This window comes from Macaca mulatta, chromosome 9, assembly GCF_049350105.2.
Source record: "Macaca mulatta isolate MMU2019108-1 chromosome 9, T2T-MMU8v2.0, whole genome shotgun sequence".
Classification (NCBI taxonomy): Eukaryota; Metazoa; Chordata; class Mammalia; order Primates; family Cercopithecidae; genus Macaca; species Macaca mulatta.
In genome coordinates, this window is record NC_133414.1 from 20199658 (window position 1) to 20216878 (window position 17221).

At 39.8% G+C, this 17221-nt stretch overlaps 1 protein-coding gene across 7 annotated transcripts in view; it reads right to left on the reverse strand.

Annotated features, from left to right (window-relative positions):
* The window catches only part of NSUN6 (NOP2/Sun RNA methyltransferase 6), a 118308-nt gene that overhangs the window by 86330 nt on the left and 14757 nt on the right, over window positions 1-17221 (reverse strand). For all 7 annotated transcript variants that reach the window (XR_013397790.1, XM_077945479.1, XM_015146572.3 and 4 more), the window contains exon 4: window positions 606-715. Coding sequence is in view for 5 of the 7 variants with exons in the window: in XM_015146572.3 (XP_015002058.3) it covers window positions 606-715 (110 nt within the window). In the remaining 2 variants the exon portion in view is untranslated. The remainder of the gene's footprint in view (window positions 1-605; window positions 716-17221) is intronic.

Here is a 17221-nt window from a genome sequence, read left to right on the forward strand (position 1 = left end):
CAGATTTGGCCAGCAGGCAGTAGTTGGCCCAATTCTGATACAGATCAAATCATTCATTTCAAGGACACCATAACTGAGGCCCAGATACTGAATATCTTTTCTACAGATCAAAGCAAATGTTTCTTGATTTCAAGTCCAATAAGGTACCACTGAACCACAGTGACTAGCTTACTAAGCATATGCAATACAGGTATGTCGCCAACTGTGTGAATACATTAAGAATACTAAGTTTCATCCCAATGTTCAGATTCCAGGTTCTGGATGTTCTCTCACTAATGATACGACAGCTTTCTGAGGTTTCAAGGCAATGCAGTCAAGAAAACAAAACAGAAGTTCACTGACGTACTCTCTATTCATCAGTAATGATCCACTAAAACAACCGTCATCAAATATATCCTTATTTGGAAGGAAAAAAAAAACTGTCAGAAAACCTTATATGATGACTAGTTAGTCCTCATTGGATAAAACCCTAAATGCAAAGCTGGAAAAATATCCGACCAAGGTAAATTTGGAATACATCTTAGTGACAAATCAATAAATTTTCCATTTGAAAATGCACATAAATTTTAGAGAACCTTAAAGACAAATCTAAACATGATACTTACACTTTGATGCTGACACAATTCCTGGGGCATAGACATGGGCTCCTCTTAAAACTGCATTGCCACACTGGGCTCCAACAATGGCTTCACACTGCTGTTTTTTAATATTCTTCCTAGAAATGTAAGACACAAGAAGTTTAATAGTAAACATACCTCCAATGCCTACCAATTTTTCCCATGTTCTGTCTGAACGCGAATAGCCTCTTTAGTCTTAATTGTCCTGAATACATAAGAAAAAGCTGAAAAAAGAGGCATACATAATGAGGAAACAGGAAAAAAACAGCAACACAGAGATGGGCACTTGAGAGGAAGGAAAAATCAAGAGGTCCATCTGGTGGAAGGCAATACAGTGGCACCAGAAATTGCTTAATCATTTAACAAGCATTACTGTTTCTCATAGCATTAGAAGAAAAATAGACTTTCTCTGTCTTCAAAGACTAAAATAGAAAAATACACAAGGAATTACAAAAACATTTCTAAAGTGGTAAATTGTTGCACGGTAAATTATGAATAATTTCAACAAGACAGGAAAAGAAGATAAGCATTTTTTCCTTCCTTTGCTGCCCCACCTTTTTGAGTCTTTTCCAATTTCTCACATTCTATTCATTTTTTAGACCACTAAAATCTGTATTACTTCTAACACTCAGGGTTCCAAAGATCAGGGACCGAATGTGATCAGCCCTAAATAAAAACCCTTAACACTGAGTCTCTAATAAGCTTCCTTGGATGGCTGTCACAACTCATTGCTAGGGGAATTAAGTGCATCCCGTCTTCTATTCCATGATCGCCAAATCATCAAATCTTTCTAATTTTTCAGCTTTATACCTACTCCTTCCTGGTCCCTCCCAAACATTCTCATTGCTCATTCTCTGCCTACTTCTTAGAGGCCCTCCCCGCCAGCTTCCAAAACATGCGACCATCTGTGCTCACCTTGCATTCTATCCCTTGGCAATCTCATGACTTCAGTAATCACTCACAAAACAATCCACAAATTCTAATGTTTAGTCTTTCTAGATTTTTTTTTTTTTTTTTTTTTTTGAAGCCAAGTCTTGCTCTGTCACCCAGGCTGGAGTGCAGTGGCACAATACTGGCTTGCTGTAACTTCTGCCATCTGGGTTCAAGCGATTCTCATGCCTCAACCTCCTGAGTAACTGGGATTACAGGTGCCCGCCACCACACCTGGCTAACTTGTATTTTTAGTAGAGACGGGGTTTCACCATGTTGGCCAGGCTGGTCTCGAACTTTTGACCTCAGGTTATCCACCAGCCTCAGCCTCCCAAAGTGCTGGGATTATAAGCATAAGCTACCATGCCCGGCCTAGACTCTTAGTTGATATTTCTAATTACCTATGGACAGCTATATAGAGATGTCTCACAGTTACTTCAAACTCAGCAAGTCCTAAACAATGTTAGTTTTCCCTCATCCATTCTTCCACTCCTTGGCAGGATCCCAAATCTTTTCATCCTGTTTCCAATCTTGAATGAGGCATCATTATCTGCCCAGATAACCAAACTAGATGCCTCAGTGTTACGGTCTGGATGTGTCCCCCAGTATTCATGTGCTGGAAACTTAATCCCTAGTGCAACAGTGTTGGAATGTGAGGCCTACTGGGAACAGTTTAGGTCATGAGGACTCTGCCCTCATGAATGAATTAACGCTATAATAAAAAGGGCTTGCAACAGTGAGTTTGCTCTCTCTTGCCCTTGTGCCCTCTACCATGTACGGATGCAGCAAGAAAGCCCTCACCAGATGCAACTGCCTTGATCTTGGACTTCCCATCCTCCAACACTATAAAAAATAAATGTCTGTTCTTTATAAATTATCCAGTCTCAGGTATTGTTACAGCAGCACAAAATAAACTAAGACACTCAGCATCATCTTAAAGCCCTCCTAAGCCTTGACATTGATTGATTTAGGAATCATGCTATCTTCTAGTTCTGATAGGTCTTGTGGGCCTATCTCCTGATGTTAGACACATATCTCTTTGTGATTACTGAAATAGCTTCCTGCCTTTTACTATTGGTTTCAGGTTTTCTCTATGTCTTTGGTGTTCTGCAGTTTCACTCTGAAGTATGTAGATATGAACCTACTTTTACTTTTGGCTTCAAGCTCACATTTATTAAATTTATCATCGATAGAAATTCAAAGTCATTACATTTGTGATTATTGTCTTTCCCCCATTATTCCTATTCTCTATACCTGGGACTCATTAAAAATACAAAGTGCTGGTCAGGTGTAGTGTAGTGGCTCATGCCTGTAATCCCAGCACTTTTGGAGGCAGAGGCTGGTGGATCACCTGAGGTTGGGAGTTCTAGACCAGCCTGACCAACATAGAGAAACCGTTTCTACTAAAAATACAAAATTAGCCAGGCATGGTGGTGCCTGCCTGTAATCCCAGCTACTTGGGAGGCTGAGGCAGGAGAATCACTTGAACTCAGGAGGCGCAGGTTGCAGTGAGCCAAGATGGTGCCACTGCACTCCAGCCTGGGCAACAGGAACAAAACTCCATCTCAAAAAAAAAAAAAAAAAGGAAATCTAAAGTGCTCTTTTCATGACTCAATTTCACTTTCATATTTTTAATTTCTCTCTGCTGCATTCTAGATAATTTCCTAAGGGTCATCTCCTAATTCAAAAATTCTCTAATCAGTTGGGTCTAATCTACTGTTTAATTCATTGTATGAGTTTTTAATTTTAATGATGATATTTTTATTTCCAGAAATTTGTTTTCAATTCTACCTTTTTATCCTTAGGGTCTTTTATGTTTTATTCTTTCATTTTTAATCATTTTAAGAAAACTGTTTTGTCTACGGCCGTACCACTCTGAAAATGCCCGATCTCATGTGATCTTGGAAGAAAACTATTTTTATAGTCCCTGCCAGAGAGGTCTATTTGTTAAAAGCTCTGAGGGAAATCTAATCCTGCAGCTTATTATATATGATGATTCTCACCGTGGTTTGATTCCTAGTGTAGCTTTTAACAATGAGAAGTGTTTGGCTTAGATTGAATGAGTGCTGCTCCAGAGTGATGTTACTTTGTTTTTGCCAAGCACCCAGGAATTGGCTTGGGATCAAATAGTTAATTTCCCAGTTTGCAAGTTCCAAGACAATTTAGGTTGCAGCAATTTGCATTCCAGACCTTTATGAGGGAGGGAACTTACGGCTGTGTATTCTCAGTAACACGTTTTTCTCCAACCTATATCCTAAGGCAAGAAAGACCTACTTTTCATTACTGCCTTGTACTGACTACTGGGTATTTCTCATCCTTACTATTAACACTCTGTTGTTTAAAACCAAAGAGCCTAAATTTAGAAGACAGACCACCTCCTTTCCCATACTTCCAACCCCCCAATATTAGCTCACATGCTTGCTGTTCTCTTTTCAATTATTCTGCATTTCTAACCTCTAATATATCAACTACATTTTTAATCACTCAACTACATCATTTTGTGGCCTACTATGTTCTTTTTCACTTAGCACTCCTAGGTGTATGTAGCGAAAACATTTTCATGTTATCTAATTCACCATACATATGACTGAAGCTAAAAGACTCTGAAATACCTTCCCAACTTTTCTCCAGGTTTGCAATTCATCTTTCGAAAAAGTTTCTGAAACTTTTGACTGTAAGTTGATATAAGAAACACGCCTGATAAAAGAACTTATTTCAAGTTCTTACATCATTTGAGAACTTGATATAAGAAGCTACACATACATGTCTGTATGTGTGTGGTATCACTCACATTTCATTAAATATTTTTACTACGTGCAATGCAATATATTATAAAACATCCCATTTATTTTTTAAAATATTCATTGAAAACATTAAATTGATTTCACAAGTTACTAATGGGTCATGATCTCTAAGCAGTTTGGAAGACTACGACCACTATTATATTTCTAAAATACACAAATACACATCTAGTCATTACTAATAAAAATCTTTTTTTTTTTTTTTTTTTGAGACAGTTTTGCGCTGTCGCCCAGGCTAGAGTGCAGTGGCGTCATCTCAGCTCACTGCAAACTCTGCCTCCCGGGTTCACACCATTCTCCTGCCTCAGCCTCCTGGGTAGCAGGGATTACAGGCACCTGCCACCACACCTGGCTAATTTTTTGTGTTTTTAGTAGAGAGGGGTTTCACCATGTTAGCCAGGATGGTCTCGACCTCCTGACCTCGTTATCCACCCGCCTCAGCCTCCCAAAGTGCTGGGATTACAGGCATGAGCCACTGCGCCCGAAAATAAAAATTCTGTAGCTTCTAAAGTCTATGAAAAAAAAATTCCTTAGTAAAAAAAAATTATGCATACTTCATACCTGCCTCTCCCAACTTCTTCAGTTTCATCTTTCACCCATCCCCCAACTCTGAAAACGAACAGCCAAACCTGATCACTTTTATCAGGAGCCACCATATTTTCATGCATTCATGTCTTTCCTCATGCCTTCTCTCTGCCTAGCACAACCTTGCCCACCTTAACAGCCCTTCAGCCTAATTTCTCCTCACCTTCAAGGATTAGATGAAATAATACCTGCTTGCAGAAAATATTTAACAGTTTCTTTGTACTCAGTCCTTCCTATTCTATGCTCCAATGGCATTTAATTTACACTTCCACTGTGGCTATCATAACACTTTGACTTGTACCAAAGTCTCCCGACTTAAGACTACAGAGCTATGTCTCATTCATCTTTGTAACACCAACACATCTCACATATAGCACAAATTCAAAAACATGTTTTGTGAAAGTGAAATCTGTGGTGTTAGATTTTATGAAAATAACAGGGAGGGGAAAAGATGAATTCCGGAACAGAGAACTGTGGAGAAAAAGAGTTAACAGAGTAGGCCTGATCTGTTATCTTTGAAAAGCCTGCTTATAAGGCTGGCCCTTGACTGACCTCTGGGAACTGAGATTTCAGGAGGGTTCCTTATTAATTGGTAAGAGTGGCTCACTGTGCCTGAATTACTGAACAAACTATGATTTATGGTAAATACCAGCTTTCCTTCTGAAAATCTGGAATTTGGGTATGTACCAGGCAGTGGGAATCTACATGATGAGCCCTGAATAGGAATCTTGGCAGTGAGTCTATGTGGTCACAACTCATCACTGGAGGATTTCCTGTGGGAGTCCTGTGTGGCTCCACTGGAAGAGCACTCTGGAAGCTTGTGTTTCGTTTTCCCTTTGCTGATTGTGCTTCATATTCTTTCACTGCAACAAATCATAGCCGTAAGTACAATTATGTGCTGAATTCCCTAAGTCCTCTTAGAGAATCACAGAACCAAGGAGTGGTTTTGGGGATCCACCGACACCAGGACTGACAACATAAAAACATAGTATGTCACATGCAAGTATCAATATTTAAGTCAGCTTTGCTGAAAGGGAGTTTTCACGAGGAAAATAAAAGAGGAAATGTAAAAGTTGGTGCAGGGCCATAAAACATGCTAAAAGCTTGATTTTTATTGAAATGTTTCCAAATAGAGTGCATCAACAACATTAAAGAAAGATGACGTTCCAATAGTTTAGTAATACAGGTTAGAGAAAACAACTATAAATACACCTAGATTAAGAGAAAAGTATTAGAATAGCTAAAAAATGAAGTTGCTAAGGAATTAAAAACAGATTATGGGAATGTCCTGTTAAGGAATCTAAAAGCATATATTTTTATTAATGTGGTATTTTAACTGCACACATTCACAACCCTACACATACTAACAACCCTACACCAAATGGAAGGTGATGGATGAAACTGAAACAACACATGATATTGCTGCATATGCCAAATACTTCCTTGCAGTGCAGCAGGACTGCCACCTTTACTTAATCAGTAGTTTCTGTGCAACAGCATTTTTTCAATATTCTATTGCAATAACCATATATATATATATATCTTAAAGTGCTTGTTATGGATGGAATGTTTGTGTCCCCAAAATTCACATGCTGAAACCCTAATTCAATGTGATGGTATTTGGAGATGTGTTTGGGGGGTAATTAGTTATGAGGGTAGAATGCTCATAAATGGGATCAGTGCCTTTATAAGAGATCAAACAGCTACCCACTTTCTTTCTGGCATGTGAGAATACAATGAGAAGTCAGCTATCTGCATCCCAGAAGAGGGCCCTCACCAGAACCCAAGCATACTGGCACCTGTCTTGGATTTCCAGCCTCCAGAACCGTGAGAAACAATCTAAGACAGTACTGACATGCGTTACATGGCAACTACAAAACATGGAAATCAGCGGGGCACAGTGGATCACACCTGTAATCCCAGCACTTTAGGAGGCCGAGGCAGGCAGATTACCTGAGGTCAGGAGTTCAAGACCAGCCTGGCCAACATGGTCAAACTCTGTCTCTACCAAAAATACAAAAATTAGCTCAGCGTGGTGGCAGGCACCTGTAATTCCAGCTACTCAGGAGGCTAAGGCAGGATAATCGCTTGAACACGGAGGTGGAGGTTGCAGTGAGGGGGTATCATGCCATTGCACTCTAGCCTGGGCAACAAGAGCAAGACTCCCTCCTGGGTGGGGGGAAAAAGGATGGAAATCAAGAAGGTTGAAAGATAAGATGAATCCAGTCTCATTTGGATTTCAAGAGATTTATGCTGCTGAATTACGTATTCAATTGTGACAGAAAAAAAGAAAATTAATTTTCTGGCATTCTATTTTGAGACTTTTATCAAAAAGGAAGGAGCATTAATTGAGAGAACACAGAAATTCCTTAAAATTACAAATTGATTTTTGGCCTAAGAACTTCTACTGATCCAAGTGTAGACTTTAGAAAACGCTGGTTGAGATGTTTTAAAGGCTCCTGTATCGAGAGAAGTCTGGCATTTAGTTATCTCCTAAAGTAATTAATTTACCAGACAAAAATCTTCCTCCAGAAATTAAAATATATTTCACCAGCACATGAAATATCATTTTAAGTAAACTGAAGAAACCAAAACTTTATTTTAAATCTCATTTTAAGCAAACTGAAGAAACCAGTAATTCAGTGATGCATTACTTTTAAAATTGTTTACTGTATATAAACTTTAACTGATGCATTTATATTTTAAATAACTGTGATATTGAGGTTCTACTAAAAAATCAGAGGAAGAAAACTCGTTTTTCTAAATCCCATGGAAATGAAAAGAGGGGAAAAAGAATAAAAACTTGAGGAGAAAATTCCATTTGCAATAAAACTAAGAAACAGCTACAATCCCAATGATGAGAAATAATTGGCTGATAGTGAAATTTGAGCCAAACCTAGTTTCTCAGCAGGGTGTAGAGTCTCTGAAAAGGAGAGGCTCCTGGGGGCCTAATCAAACTTTTATTACTTAGGAGCAGGACCATAACGCTTGGTGGAAAATAATCAGAATCTAGGAATGTCTTGTCAGTGTCCTGTTCAGAGGAGACAAGTCTGAAAGAAGAAATGGATTGTCAAAAATGGCATAACCAGACAATCTGTTATTTTCTTTAGCAAACCCGGATCAACTGCCTAAAAGCAACCCAAGAAAGAGAAAAGAAATAGCAACCAACTTTGTTGCTCCTGACTTAAGTTAACTAAGCAGAGATTAAACAAAAAAGAAAGCCTTCCCCGCCCCCTAGAAAAAAAGGTACCTTCACAGACAGCCTCCGCTCTGCTCACCAGCACTAGAGATGAGCCAGCGGAGAAGATCTGCAGTACTTCTGAGAAAACATATCCGATTAGTCCCATAGGCATGCTGTTTCCCCCATTCTGGATCATCATTGAGCAAACTGCAAACGAGGTTGTAACTGTTTCCATTCAATCATGATAAGCAGAAAGAATTCATTCTGCATTCATTGGTGGCACACACATACACAAAAAGCCTTAGTAGGCAGAAGGTAGATTTTAAAAATGTAAACCAAACAAAAGGAAAACTATTTCAAGTACCTCTGTATTTTCAGAGCAATTAAAGGAAAAACCTTAAAAAAGGGATAAGGCCGGGCGCGGTGGCTCAAGCCTGTAATTCCAGCACTTTGGGAGGCCGAGACGGGCGGATCACGAGGTCAGGAGATCGAGACCATCCTGGCTAACACGTGAAACTCCGTCTCTACTAAAAAAAAAATACAAAAAACTAGCCGGGCGAGGTGGCAGGCGCCTGTAATCCCAGCTACTCGGGAGGCTGAGGCAGGAGAATGGCGTGAACCCGGGAGGCGGAGCTTGCAGTGAGCTGAGATCCGGCCACTGCACTCCAGCCTGGGCGACAGAGCGAGACTCCGTCTCAAAAAAAAAAAAAAAAAAGAGGGATAAAAGAACAAAGGCAAAGTAAACTAGCAGCTGAGAAAATAAAGAACAATAAAACCTCTGAATAAAGATTTAGAAGCAGAGAGAGGTAATACATCCCTATGACTAGATAGGATTTTGAATCCCCATTTTAGAGATAAGAAAAGCAAAGCATAGACAAGATAAAACTTATCTCCTATACTATTGACAAGACACCCACTTTTAAACAGAGCCCGTGACCAAGACAGGCTTAAGAAGGAACGGACTGGGCGCGGTGGCTCACGCCTATAATCCCAGCACTTTGGGAGGCCCAGGAGGGTGGATCACCTGAATTCAGGAGTTCAAAGACCAGCCTGGCTAACATGGTGAAACCTCGTCTCTACTAAAAAAATTACAAAAAAAATTAGCCAGTTTGGTGGCAGGCACCCATAGTCTCAGCTACTAGGGAGGCTGAGGCAGAAGAATGGCCTGAACCTGGGAGGCAGAGCTTGCAGTGAGCTTGCGCCACTGCACTCTAGCCTGGGAGACAGAGCAATAATCCGTCTCAAAAAGAAAAACAAACAAACAAAAAAGAACGAATGCAAAAGAAAAAGATCAGTGAATGGAGTTCAAGAATGTGTTAACAGAAAAAAAAAAGTTACAGTAACAAGGCTTGAGACTGCGGTTCTTAGAAAGGCTTGCTTGAGAGGCTGGGTCTTGGCTAGCTAAGCAGCTAGAAAGTGGAATGAGAAACAGTTCCCAGCGGTGACATAAAACCTTCCCTAATGATCAATGAGAGTGGCTCACAATTCCTAAACTCTGTACAAGAAAGGTACAAACGCATGCTTATTTGGAGCACCTGCTTTCCTTTTGGGAGTCTGGGATTTGGTACATGCTAGGCAGAGGGTGCCTATGGGACCAGCCCAATAAAACCCTTGGGCACCAAGTCTCTGATGAGCTTTTCTGCTAGGCGACTATTTCACATGTCACAATTAGGTGCTGGAGGAATTAAGCACGCCCTATGGGACTTCACTGAGAGAGCCTGTGTCTGGTTTCTTCCAAACTTTGCCCCATGCTTCTTTTCCCTTGCTGGTTTTGCTTTTGTATGCTTTCATGTAATAAACCTTAGCCATTAGTGTGTCTGTATGCTAGGTTCTGTGAGTCCTAGCCAATCACTGTCTTGGGAATCCCTGATGCAGGGAATATCTGTGCTAGAAACGCAGCACACAAAGTCCTGCTGTCTTCATAACAGAGAATACAGAAAATGTAAGAGAAAAATATTCAAAGAAATAATGGAAGACCTATAACTGAAAAGCTACACTGTGGCTCATCAAAAGCTGAGAGGAAACAGGCTGAGTGTGGTGGCTCACACATGTAATCCCAGGACTTTGGGAGGCCGAGGTGGGTGGATCACCTGAGTTCAGGAGTTCAAAGACCAGCCTGGCCAACATGGTGAAACTCCGTCTCTACTAAAAATACAAAAATCAGCCGGGTATGGTTGTGGGCACCTGTAATCCCAGCTACTCGGGAGGCTGAGGCAGGAGAATCACTTGAACCCGGGATGCGGAGGTTGCAGTGAGCCGATGTTGTGCCACTGCACTCCAGCCGGGCGACAGAGTGACACTCTGTTTTTTTTTGTTGTTTTTTTTAAAACAAAAAAAAGCTCATCAGAGACTTGGTGCCCAGGGGTTTTATTGGGCTTGGTGCCCAGGGGCACAACATCGGCTTTAAAAAACAAAAAAAAAAGGAGAAGAAGAACTAAGAGGAAATAATCAAAATCAAGCATTACACTGGCCAAATGTCTAAAGTTCAATAAGTAAGAATTCCACAGATCTCCAGGCACAAGACAAGGTACTTTTACAAGGAGGAAAAGTTTTTGGTGGGTCTTAGATTTCTTCACAGTAACATTTGATACCACAGGTTATAAAAACAATGTCTACAAAGTGCTAAGGGAAACAAACACTAGGTGGCCTGGAACAACCAGACTCAGCCAACTTGTATAAACATAAAGGCAACAGGCAGACATTCTCAAGCAAGAAAGTAACACAGTACATAAGAGGCACACTTCGGGAAAGAGCAGGGGATGCGAGAGATCTGCTAAGTGACTGTACTCACCAACAAAGACATTAATAAAGATAAAGAAATGAGAAACTGTGCCATAAGGACTGAAAGCAAGCACTGCATCCATGTGAATATTTGGGAAATAACAATGTTATAAACCCTGACAATGTTAAAAAAAAAAAAAAAACTGGCTGGGCATGGTGGCTTGTGCTTGTAATTCCAGCACTTTGGGAGGCCGAGGAGGGTGGAACACTTGAGCTCAATTCGAGACCAGCCTGGGCAACAGAGAGACCCCATCTCAAAAACAAAACAAAACAAAACAAAAAGCAGTAAATACAAACTAGCTGTTAGGAATTTTGGGGAAAATTTAACTCCAGGAACCTCCTCATTTCTCAAAATGGAAAGTCAAAAGAGACTTAATGGGCCAGGCATAGTGGCTCACGCCTGTAATCCCAGCACTTTGGGAGGTAGAGGCAGGCAGACTACAAGGTCAGGAGTTTGAGACCAGCCTGGCCAATATGGTGAAACCCCATCTCTACTAAAAATACAAAAATTAGTAGGGTGTGGTAGCACATGCCTGTAGTCCCAGCTACTTGGGAGGCTGAGGCAGGAGAAGTGTTTGAACCTGGGAGGCGGAAGCTGCAATGAACCAAGCTCGTATCACTGCACTCCAGCCTAGGCGACAGACCGAGAGTCCATCTCAAAAAAATAAAAATAATTTAAAAATATATACTTAATAAAAATCAGAAGTTAAAAAAAAAAAGGAATTGACTTTTTTTGAGATGTAGTTTCAGTCTTGTCATCAAGGCTCGACTGCAATGCGCGATCTCGGCTCACTACAACCTCCACCTCCTAGGTTTAAGCGAGTCTCCTTTCTCAGCCTCCCAAGTAGCTGGGATTATAGGCATGCGCCACCACACCCAGCTAATTTTTGTATTTTTAGTATAGACAGGGTTTCACCATGTTTCTCAGGCTGGTCTCGAACTCCTGACCTCAGGTGATCCACCCACCTTGGCCTCCCAAAGTGCTGGGATTACAGGCGTGAGACACCACGCCTGGCCTCTTTTTAGGAGTGAAAGGTAGGTATGTGAATTTATAATCCTAAATGATTTTTTCAAGCTTCCCTGCAATAGCTCACCATTTGTATTTTATACATTCACTCATGTTCTGGTAGCCTAGATCACTACAAAGAACAGAATGAAAGGATGATTAAAGTCATGTAAAAGTAAGTATTGAAAATAATTTAAAGTTAAATCATCCATATATCTTAGAGACCTAAAATGGCCAGTATTGGCATGAAGAAAGCATCAAAATCTCTCATATACTGCTGAAACATAAACTGGTAAAACTTTGCAGAGGGTAATCTGGAAGTATGTCTCCAACTAAAATAAGCACAGACCTTCGAACTGGCTATGCTGTGTCATATCTGTGTTACATCTGTGTCATATCTGGTCATTCTGTGTTCATAACATGATATATTTGTTCTGCAGACATGCTTACGCAAGTCCACAAATACTCACTCCAACACTTCTGGTAATTATGAAAAACAGGAAAAAACTAAATGTCTATCAATGGAGGATAGAAAATTTAAACTGAGCTAAATGATAAAATATACTGTTTATGTAGCCATTAAAAAACGAAAGTGTTATATAATCATGAGATGATATCTGTCATATATTTTTAAGTGAACACAAAAGCAAATTGCAGAACATTATAATCTTTTCTATTTTCTAAAAATGAGTACAAATGATGGTACATGTGCATTCGTGTATGCAGATGTAAGCACAGAGACAGTCCAGAAAAAATCAAATTTGATGCTTAGAGAAACAAAATTGGGAGGTGGGACAGGAGATGTAATGGATGATTACTTTTACATTTATGTACAACTCTAGTTTTCACTTGCTTCTATAAAGAAAAACCTAACTGAACTATCTTTAGGAAAACTAAATAAAACTAAAGAATAAAGCAGAGGTGTTTAAGAAATGTTTAAGAATAAGAAATGGCCAAAGTTGGCCCAGTGAGGTGGCTCACGCCTGTAATCCCGGCACTTTGGGAAGCTGAGGCGGATGGATCACCTGAGGTCATGAGTTTGAGACCAGCCTGTCCAACATGGGGAAATCCCGTCTCTACCAAAAATACAAAAAATTAGCTGGGTGTGGTGGCGGGCACCTGTAATCTCAACTACTCAGGAGCGTGAGGCAGGAGAATCACTTGAACCCAGGAGGCAGAGGTTGCTGTGAGCCAAGATCGTGCCACTGCACTCCAGCCTGGGCGACAGAGTGAGCCTCTGTCTCAAAACAAAAAAAAAGAAGAAGAAAGAACTAAGAGGAAATAATCAAAACCAAGCATTACACTGGCCAAATGTCTAAAGTTCAATAAGTAAGAATTCCTCAGATCTCCAAGCAGAAGACAAGGTACTGTTAGAAAGAGGAAAAGTTTTTGGTGGGTCTTAGATCTCTTCACAGTAACATTTGATACCACAGGTTATAAAAACAATGTCTACACAGTGCTAAGGGAAATACTAGGTGGCCTGGAACAACCAGACTCAGCCAACTTGTTGTATAAATATAAAGGCAACGGGCAGACATTCTCAACCAAGAAAGTAATGCAGTATATAAGAGGTACACTCTGGGAAAGGGCAGAGGGTGCAGGAGATCTGCTAAGTGACTGTACTCACCAACAAAGACATTAATAAAGAAATGAGAAATAAACTGTGACATAAGGACTGAAAGCAAGCACTGCATTCATGTGAATGATACTTGGGAAATAACAATGTTATAAAGCTTGACAATGTTAAAACAAACAAACAAACAACAAAAAAAAAACTGGCCAGGCATGGTGGGTGGTACTTGTAATCCTAGCACTTTGAGAGGCTGAGGAGGGTGGATCACTTGAGCTCAGGAGTTCCAGACCAGCCTAGACAACACGGCGAGACCTCATCTCAAAAAAAAAAAAAAAAAAAAAACCAGAGAAACAACAGTAAATACAAATTAGCTGGTAGGAATTTTTGGGAAAATTTAACTCCAGGAACCTCCTCATTTGTCATAACGGAAAGTTCAAGAGACTTAATAGGCTGGGCACGGTGGCTCATGCCTGTAATCCCAGCACTTTGGGAGGGTGGGGCAGGCAGATCATGAAGTCAGAAGTTCAAAACCAGCCTGGCCAATATGATGAAGCACAGTCTCTACTAAAAATACAAAAATTAAGCCAGGTGTGGTGGCACGCGCCTGTAGCCACAGCTACTCAGGAGGCTGAAGCAGGAGAACTGCTTGAACCTGGGAGGCTGAGGTTTCAGTGAACCAAGGTCACATCACTGCACTCCAGCCTGGGCGACAGACTGAGAGTCCATCTCAAAAACATAAAAACAAAAAAATTTGTAAAAAAGATACTTGCCAGGCATGATGGCTGAAGCATGTAATCCCAGCACGTTGGGAGGCGGAGGCGGGCAGATCACCTGAGGTCAGGAGTTCACGACCAGCCTGACCAACACGGAGAAACCCCATCTCTACTAAAAATATAAAATTAGCTTGGCATGGTGGCACATGCCTGTAATCCCAGCTACTAAGGAGGCTGAGGCAGGAGAATCGCTTGAATCCGGGAGGCGAAGGTTGTGGTGAGCTGAGATCGTGCCATTGCACTCCAGCCTGGGCAACAACAGTGAAACTCCGACTCAAAAAAATAAATAAATGAAAAATAAATAATAAAAAGATACTTAATAAAAATCAGGAGTTAAACAAACAAAAAGGAATTGACTTATTCATTTTAGGAATGAAAGGTAGGTATGTGAATTTACAATTCTAAATAATTTTTTCAGGCTTCCCTGCAATAGCTCACCATTTGTATTTATACATTCACTCATGTTCTGATGAGTAGCTGAGATCACTACAAAGAACAGAATGAAAGGATGACTAAGGTCACATAAAAGTAAGTATTGAAAATAATTAAAGTTAAATCATCCAAATATTTTAGACACCTAAAATAGCCCGTATTGGCAAGAATGCAAGCATCAAAATCTCTCATATACTGCTGAAACATTAACTGGTAAAGCTTTGTAAAGAGTAATCTGGTAATATGTCTCCAACTAAAATAAGCACAGACCTTTGAACTGGTTATTCTGTGTCATATCCACTTTGTTATGCAGACATGCTTATGCAAGTCCACAAATACTCACTCCAACACTTATTATTATTATTACCAGGTAATAATGAAAAACAGGAAAAAACTAAATGTCTATCAATGGAGGATAGAAAAATTAAAACTGAGCTAAATGATAAAATATACTGTTTATGCAGCCATTAAAAAGAATGAAATGTTACATAATCGTAGAACAATATCCATTATATATTTTTAAGTAAACACAAAAACAAATTGCAGAACATTATAATCTTCTCTATTTTCTAAAAATGAGTACAAATGACTGTACATGTGCATTCATGTATGCAGATATAAGCATAGAGACGGTCTAGAAAAAATCAAATTTGATGCTCAGAGAAACAAAACTGGGAGATGGGACAGGAGATGTAACAGATGATTACTTTTATATTTATGTACAACTCTAATTTTTACTTGCTTCTATAAAGAAAAACCTAATTGAACTCTATCTTTAAGAAACTAAACAAAACTGAAGAATAAAGAAGAGGTGTTTTACAGAGTAAGAAATGTCCAAAGTTTGAACCTAAATAAGTACAATTTTGCATCCTCATAAGGAGTGTAGTAACCTCCAAAGATCTGTGATTATGGTCTATTATACTAGCAACTAACTGGTCCAAAACTACAAGATGTCAGAAATAAAAAGAGCAATTTCCTGGTAGGGTAGCCGAGTACAAGAGATGTTTCTGGGATAATGGAAATGCTCTGTCTTGACTGGGGTGTGTCTTGGCTGCACAGTTGTATATAGTTGTCAAAACTCAACAAACTATACATTTAAGATCTCTTTGTTTCACTGTATGTAAATTTCACCTTTAAAAAACTGAATAGAAGATGAAAAACTTTAAAAATTAAACTAAATAGAATGAGAAGCCTATACAAATCAACTTTAATTGCAAAAATACATTCTTACAGTAAAAAATAAAACGAAAATATTACACATAAAAATTTCCAGCCGGGCGCGGTGGCTCAAGCCTGTAATCCCAGCACTCTGGGAGGCCAAGGCGGGCGGATCACGAGGTCAGGAGATCGAGACCATCCTGGCTAACACGGTGAAACCCCGTCTCTACTAAAAAAAATACAAAAAACTAGCCAGGCGAGGTGGCGGGCGCCTGTAGTCCCAGCTATTCGGGAGGCTGAGGCAGGAGAATGGCGTAAACCCGGGAGGCAGAGCTTGCAGTGAGCTGAGATCCGGCCACTGCACTCCAGCCCGGGCGACAGAGCGAGACTCCGTCTCAAAAAAAAAAAAAAAAAAAAAAAAATTTCCTTTTATTTTTCCCCTCTCTCTCAATCTAACTTCCTCAGAGTCAACCACTATTAAAAGCTGGGTATGTTACAGGTGCCAGACTTTTTTTTACCTGTATATAAATATACATAAAGGCATAGTTGTATACTTTCTTTAATTGCAAAAAAAGTAATTATCCCAAGTATGGCAATTTGTTTTTGATATTTAACAATTGATCATAAACATCTTCTCTGATTGGTATGTATAATTCTCCCATATTAAAGGCCATATACTATCCCATTGCATGGACAAATCATAGTTTATTAAACCACTGCTCTATTACTGTCCACTCAATTAAAGTTTTAACAAAAGCATTTCTATATTTATCATAACTCTTAGGAGTTTAAAAAGATTTTAGACCATAATTAGGAACTTTAAAACGCTCCATAGGAATAAAATTCCATTATAATCATTATACTATGAAAACTTATTTTTCCTTTTTTTTTTTTTTTTTTTGAGACAAGGTCCCGCTCTGTCTCCCAGGCTGGATTGCAGTGGCACAATCATGACTCACTGTAGCCTCCACCTCCCAGGCTCAAACAATCCTCCCACTTCAGCCTCCTGAATACCTATGACTACAGGTGCACACCACCTGTAGCTAAGTTTTGTAATTTCTTAAAGTAGAGATGGAGTTTTGCCATGTTGCCCAGACTGGTCTCCAACCCTGGGGTCAAGGGATCCTCCTACCTCAGCCTCCCAAAGTGCTGGGATAACAGGCATAAGTAAGCCACTGGATCCAGCCCAAAAACCTATTTTCCAATTTTCAAACATATGCTTTCCAAATACATAAAAGAGCAGAACATAAATGGCATTACACATAATTGTTGAATTATGAATAAAATTTTACAGGCTGGGCGAAATGGCTCACATTGGTAATCCTAATACTTTGGCAGGCTGAGGTGGGAGCATTGTTTAAGGCTAGGAGTTCAATACCAGCCA